Below are 6,886 nucleotides of genomic sequence, written 5' to 3'. Positions count from 1 at the left end.
AAAGAAAGAAAGAAAGAAAGAAAAAGAGTCTCTAATTTCAGATACCTACTACTACATGTGATCAGGCATTTTATCATGATACTATATTAACATTTGTGTTAGAGAGTTAAATTATGGGGTTGGATGGATGAATCTTAAATGCATTATCCTAAGTAAGAAAAGCTAGACTTAAAAGAATACATATGGTATGATGCCATTTTTTGAACACTCTGGAAAAGGCAAAACTACCGGGACAGAGATCAGATCGGAGGGAGGGAGAACAGTTTTAATATGAGGTACAGCAGGAAGGAATTAGGACATACAATTTTCATCTGTCTAAATTTGTAAATTAAAAAGTGAAATATAATGAAATAAAAATAAGGAAAAATAAACTTCACAAGAAAAAGAAAATGAGGCCGGGTGCGGCGGCTCACGCTTGTAATCCTAGCACTCTGGGAGACTGAGGCGTGTGGATGATCAGAGCTCAGGAGCTTGAGACCATCCTGAGCAAGAGTGAGACCCCATCCCTAAAAACAGCCGGGCGTTGTGGCAGGTGCCTAGAGGAGGCTGAGACAAGAGGATCACTTTAGCCCAAGAGTCTGAGGTTGCTGTGAGCTATGACACCATAGCCTCTACCAATGGCAACAAAGTAAAACTCTGTCTCAAAAAAAAAAGAAAGAAAGAAAGAAAGAAAAATGTTAGGGTGTTGAGCAGTTCTCTGTCCAGTGGTCAATTTCTACACATCAGTAACTAAGTGATTGTAGTGCTACATGGTTCCTTTGACAAGTCTCTGTATCATCTCAAGTCTTGATCTGAAGTGACATTCTATTTCAAGGTAACTCAAATAAAACATTAATAAATGAATTTTTGTTTTAGAACTTGTATTCAACAGTCAAAATGAGTACACTCTAGGAAAATGTACAATGCCTTGAAACCTTCACAAGTGTACTAACCTAGTAGGTAAATAGAGGCCAGTTTTAAAACTTCCAAAAATTTGGACCTGAAATAGAAAAAGAAGTTGTTATATTGAGGTATCAGATAAAAAGTACCAAGCTATGGATTAATGCCAGTTTTTGCTGCCCTCTACTGGCACTTTTAAGTACTACAAGAGCTTTCTTTTTTTCTAACGCCATGCTTTAATGAATTGGAGTCTGTTTCACAAGCAGACATGCAGAACCTAATTTCAGTTTATCAATTCAAATATGAAACACACAAACTAGAGTTTTCTCTTAGTATCTGAGGAATACCGGACCGACCCACACACACCCCAAAACCCTAGGATGTTGAAGCAAACAGCATACAAGTCCTCCAACACAATTCCAGTCATTTCTAGATTACTAACAATACCTGATAAAATATAAATACTATGTAAATGGTTGTTCTGTATTTTTAAAAATGTTTGTTTTCTTGTTTGTTTTGGTATATTGTCATTTTTATTGGGCTTTTCTTTCCTAAATACAGCATTTTCAGTCTGAAGTTAGTTGAACATGGGGATGTGGACCCTGCTGATATACAGGACCAACAGTAGAAAACACTCAGTGTTCAGGTTACTGACACTCTTATAAGCCAGAGACACAATCAGAAATCCTTAATTTTTGTTCTGTAGGTAGGAGTCTTCTCATACTTGACTAAGTTAGGGAGAGACCACTTCAACTGCCGGACAGGAGCTGGCCTTACAGCTGGCTTCAAAGAGAACATCTGGCACCTTCCTTATAACATCATGTGGCAGCATAAAACCAGGGCTCACTCCATCTCAACCCACAGAACACAGAGGGACTCGCCCAGCTGTGTATACGACATAAAGGACCGATGGTGCAAACAGCTCAACCTTGGAGGGGAAAGATGGAACTGGGTAGCTACGCACAGTGTTCCTCATCTTATCCACCCACTACTGCACTGGGTAGGTAACTCTGCTGTAGGGGCTGTACCGTTCTGTAGAATGGTGAGCAGCCTGCTCTACCAGGTGTGAGAAGGGCTTCCCCGTCATGGCTGTCACAGTGTCTCCAACATCGCCAGATGCCCTCTGGGAAGCAAACTCACCTGAGCTGAGAGCCACTTAGCTACACACTCGGGAGGACTGCTGGGCACGTGGCAGCTACTCGGTATCAGTGTCCTCCCTGTCCCTGTACCAACAGTGTCATATCCAGAGACTTCTGTTTTGTCAAACTGTTTTGTTTTCCCTAGGTTGCCCTCTACCACCTCAGGACAGAATCTAAAGACAAGCTATAGACGAAGTAATAGATTCTAATTAAGTTACTCCTTGAATGCAAAGAATTATAGAACAGACCCTCAAAAGAGCTCTAAAAAGTGATGCGTTAACTTAGTACCAATAACAAGAACCACAAATAAGCCAAGAAGAAATCCTGGGCAAATATTTTGCTTGTTAACTGGGAAGCTATACTGGGAGACGACGAATTCATCAGAGGGAAAAGGAAAGAGCAGTTTCAAGGGGGTAGAAAGACTTATGCTGCATTAGCCTAAGAGAATAAACTTCAAGTGACAAAAATCCCTACCTAGCATTTTCATTCAGCTATAAACAATTATAAAACATTTATACTAGAGATTGGAACGAAATAGTAATAGGGTTTTGATATATCACATCGAATAACAGACTACTATAATAGGTTTGATTTGCTTTCTTCTCTTTGAACTAGTGATTCTTAAATATAGATTGCCTTTAGTAATTGCTGTTTGCACTGCAAAAAAAAAAAAAATGAAGTTTTAAGTCAGCCATCCAATTCAATGAAAATAATTAGGAAGACCTAAATTCTAAAGGTTGCAAAAAAAAAAGTTGTTTGCCTTTAAAACTTAATTAGACGATTACTCTACAGAGACACTCCCACTTGCACATACGGACTCCGCACGAGACACTAACAGATAACTTTCCCCCCAGGCACAAGGACAGGACTGAGCAACAGCTCCCAGACAGACAGGGACTCACGTCGGCGCTGGGCCAGAGCTCCTTGATGACACTCTCGATCCTGCTCACCACCTCCATCCTCATCTTCTCCTCCTCGGGTCTTGGAGACATGTACTCATAAAAGTCACTGATTTCTTCATGCAGGCTGAAGAAAAAAAGGAGAAAAGTTAATATGAACAAGGCCAATCTAAGGAGAAATCACGATCTTAAATAAGTTTCTCTAATTAAGTCTTACAAGATAATTCAGCTGATGACTTTATATTCTTAGATTTTTATCTTAATTTTAATATTATAACTCAGGCTAAGCTAAAATAGGAATGTACAGAATTTAATCAAAAAAGGCAAAATAGTTAAATAAAATAAGAAATTCCCTGCACAGAAGACAAAAGACTTGCTGGGTGCAGGTAATTTGTGGGGAAAAAAAAGAAAAAGCACAGGCCCTGGTTTCTGCTTTTCTACTCAGCATCCAGCAGACACCACCCAAGAAGATACTGAACCCAGGCGAGCTTCCCAGCAGTGGGGACGGACCTCTTGCCTCTCAGTGATCCACTCCTCACCATGAACCAGACCAAAGCAGTGTGTCTTTCACCCTGGCTTAGTGAATTCAGTGTCAAATGAACAAGCCAGCCAGTGCACATAAGCACAGTCTTGATAAGAGCAGCTGTCCAGAGGCTCCATGACAGAGCTCAAGACCTCCAGAGCCTGAGGTATGAGGCAGCAGGGGCGGGCAGGGGAAGCTGGACAGGAAGGCAGCAGCCAGGAGAGGGCAGGCTTTCAGTGACCAGCTGGGAAGGGAAGGGGGGCTTTCCCCTGTGCCAATTGTTGTTGGGGGAGACTGACTTCAGAAATGCAGCATTCTAAGAAGATTAAACCAGCAACCCCGGCAACAATGGACCAGCAAAGAGACCAGATTGGATGCATGGAGAGAAAGTCATCATCGCTGAGTTGTACAAACCGGAGGACAGCCTAGGGGACGGAGGGCAGGAAAGGGATGGACTCCAGAAACACCCCTCTCTCGCTTTCTCTCTCTCTCTCACACACACCCCAGCCAGGCGCTGAGGCTGATCAGGGCAGTGAGCTGAATGTAGTCAATTGTAGTCAATACTTTAGGACATACAGGAGGACACAGAGAATTGACAGAAGCACTCCAGCCAGGTGGATTACTAGAACTCAGGAGTTCAAGACCAGCCTGAGCCAGGCGTCGGACTGTGCACCTGTAGTCCCAGATACTCGGGAGGTTGAGGAAGGAAGATCTCTTGAGCTCAGGAGTTTGAGGTTGCTGTGAGCTCTGGTGCCCAGGGCAATAGAGTGAGACTCTGTCTCAAAAAAGAAAAGGGAGAGAGAGAGAAAGAACAAAAGAAAAAAGAAAGACAAGAAAGAAGCATTCATTATGAAGCTGGTGAGAGAGTTAAGTAGGAAACGGAAGGGAGTGGGAAAAGGAAGAGAGATGCCACCACCTGGTCAAACCCCCAAGTGCCGACCACAAGCAGGCCACCTCCAGGCCTTCCAGACGGAGGAGGCGGGCGGGCCCAGATGGAGTGCTTTTATGCTTAGATGTACACGTATTAGTGCATGCAAGACAAATTTCGAGAAGAATACACAAAAACTGTTAGCGGTACTTTTCTCTGAGGTGGCCCTGACTTTTTTCACCATCATTTTCCTCAAATGTGGGGAGGAAGGCACCAAGAGAAAGAAGCGATTACCTCAAGCCCCCAGGCGATGGCGTGGAATCTCAAGGGCCTCTTCAGGAGGCTCCAGATCCATCTTTTCAAAGAAACTGTCATACACACCTCCAGGCTCCTACAACTTCAGCTACTAGCCAGATACTTCTATTAACATGTTGCCTCAAACTCTACAAATCCAAAACAAAATCCCTTTTCTTTTTCCTGAACCTATTCCTACTCTGCATTTTCCTCCCTGAGTTTGTGTTTCCCTAAGAATCTTCAGATTCTTCCCTAGTTCACAGTTCTTCATCCTTTGGAGCTAAAAAGGCAAATTAGCCTAAATGCAGCTACAAAAACCAAAACAACCATTTCCAAGTCTAAGTCCTCTTCTCTCTCCATAAAACACCACAGTGGTCTCCAAACTGGTCTCCCGGCCCCGAATCTCTCCCTTCTCTAAGCCATCTCTGTGGGGACACTGGAGTCCCTTCTTAAAGCCTGTGTCACTTCCAAACAGATCACCACCTACCCTTCCAGCCTCATTCTGACCCCTCTTCTCCCAGGACGCCCCACAGGACTATGCCAGAATATAGTGGCTTTCCAGAAATCAACCTTTGCACAGGTAGGCCCCATGCCTGGAATGGCCTCTTACCCAGACTTGGAGAGCTCAAACATCACCTCCATGACATTCCCAGAGGTCCAGAATGACTGGAGAGCCTCCTGAGTACTGCTGGAGCAGCGCAGGCCAGGCCTCCCCCTGGCAAAGCAATAGGTCCCGCAGAGTGACCCCCTATTTCGGGCCTCCTCACTCAGGCTCATCTCTCCCACCTCAGGTCTGGGTGCCTGGACCCAGCACTCTGCACAGAGAAGCACTTCCTTGGAAGGGCCCCGTTCATAGGGAAAAACCTTCCCATACCCATCTCCACAGTGACAAAAGGGAGATGATGTTCCTTAAAAAGAGCTCTGAACCAGGATCTAAGGAAATGGACAGTCACATACTGTGGGTGAGAACTCACAGAAACAGAAAAGAGGGTCATTGGGCCGAAAAACTACAGATGTCCTTTGTTATTGAAGAAGGCAATTCCACTTCTTAGAATGTAGCCTAAAGAAGTCTGCATATGTACACAGATAGGGCTATAAGGAAATATCCCCAGTGAACATGTAATTAAATAATAATAAAAAAAAAAGGTTTAGAGGTAGTTCAAGAACGCGACGCCCCACTGGCTTCATATTTTAACGTGTGCGCCATCCGTCTGGTTTTCTACAGTACTGATAAGGCTGCAGGGTCACTTGAAAAAGCCGTAAGATCATCACCAGGAAAAAGCCCTCTCTCTCTTCTATTTGTGGATAAGAAACTCATACCTCCCAAATAATTATCACTATATCCCCAGTTTTAGGAAAAACAAGGGAGAAAATATGGATAAGATAAAATTATTTAAAAGAGCCCACATACCACACTTTTAAGAACATTCCAAGCACTCAGAACGGTTTTCCTTAAGTTAATGTCTTATCTGCTGTGTTAACCCCTCCTTGGTTAGGACATGGAAGTAAAAAGTGCAGGACCAAACACTTGTCCGTGTATCCTGAATTACAGTATTCCTTTTTTTTCTTCTTCTTTAAAAGGTACCTATACCTGCTTTCCTAGAAATTAGAGCATTCCTTTTAAACGCCACTGCTGGCTGCACTGAAATTCTGCACTCCAGTTTTGTAGGTCAATGTTTCAGAAGGCTGGTTTTTCAGACAATTTCCTTTCCCTCTTCGCTGCTCTGAAGGGAGATACTGAAAACTACCTGCCTTTCTCCCCAGGCCTTTCTTTTGCCACCCAACCCACCACTACTTTCAATCAGTTATAAGGGAAAGAGAGAAAAAAGAAATCATTACCCAAGAGTTAGTGTTTTGTTTTGTTTTTCAATCTAATGCTGGTTGAATAATTCTTTCCCCTTCCCGTAAAAATGCTCAATTTACCTCGTACTCTAAGTACAGTTAACCAAATCTGGGTAAACTCAAGAAGCCTAAAGAAGAATGGTTGATAGTATTCCCCAACTAAGATCAAATATATTGAAACAAAAGCTTAGTGAATAAACTTATTCCCCAAATGAGAGACCCTCAAATATTTGTCAAGCGAAGAAATAAAAACAAACCATGAGTCAATGAGTCTGAATCTTTCCTCAGCTATAGGCCCAAATGCCAATTAAGAACTGTTCATTCTGGCTCAGTGCCTATAGCTCAGCCGGCTAAGGCGCCAGCCATGTACACCTAAGGTGGCGGGTTCGAACCCAGCCCGGACCCGCCAAACAACAATGACGGCTGCAACCAAAAAATAGCC

General features: G+C 43.2%; 1 protein-coding gene across 1 annotated transcript in view; it reads right to left on the bottom strand.

Moving 5' to 3' along the window:
* Positions 1–6,886, bottom strand: part of PAPD5 (poly(A) RNA polymerase D5, non-canonical) — a 75,198-nt gene that overhangs the window by 17,932 nt on the left and 50,380 nt on the right. Inside the window, exons 2-3 of the mRNA XM_003792534.2 lie at positions 2,921–3,044; positions 933–979 (exon numbers count right to left, since the gene is read on the bottom strand). Of these exons, the coding sequence (XP_003792582.1) occupies positions 933–979; positions 2,921–3,044 (171 nt within the window). The remainder of the gene's footprint in view (positions 1–932; positions 980–2,920; positions 3,045–6,886) is intronic.

The sequence above is a fragment of the Otolemur garnettii genome, unplaced genomic scaffold (assembly GCF_000181295.1).
Source record: "Otolemur garnettii isolate 467f Iridium unplaced genomic scaffold, OtoGar3 scaffold00058, whole genome shotgun sequence".
NCBI lineage: Eukaryota > Metazoa > Chordata > Mammalia > Primates > Galagidae > Otolemur > Otolemur garnettii.
This window is presented reverse-complemented; position numbering and strand designations above follow the sequence as displayed.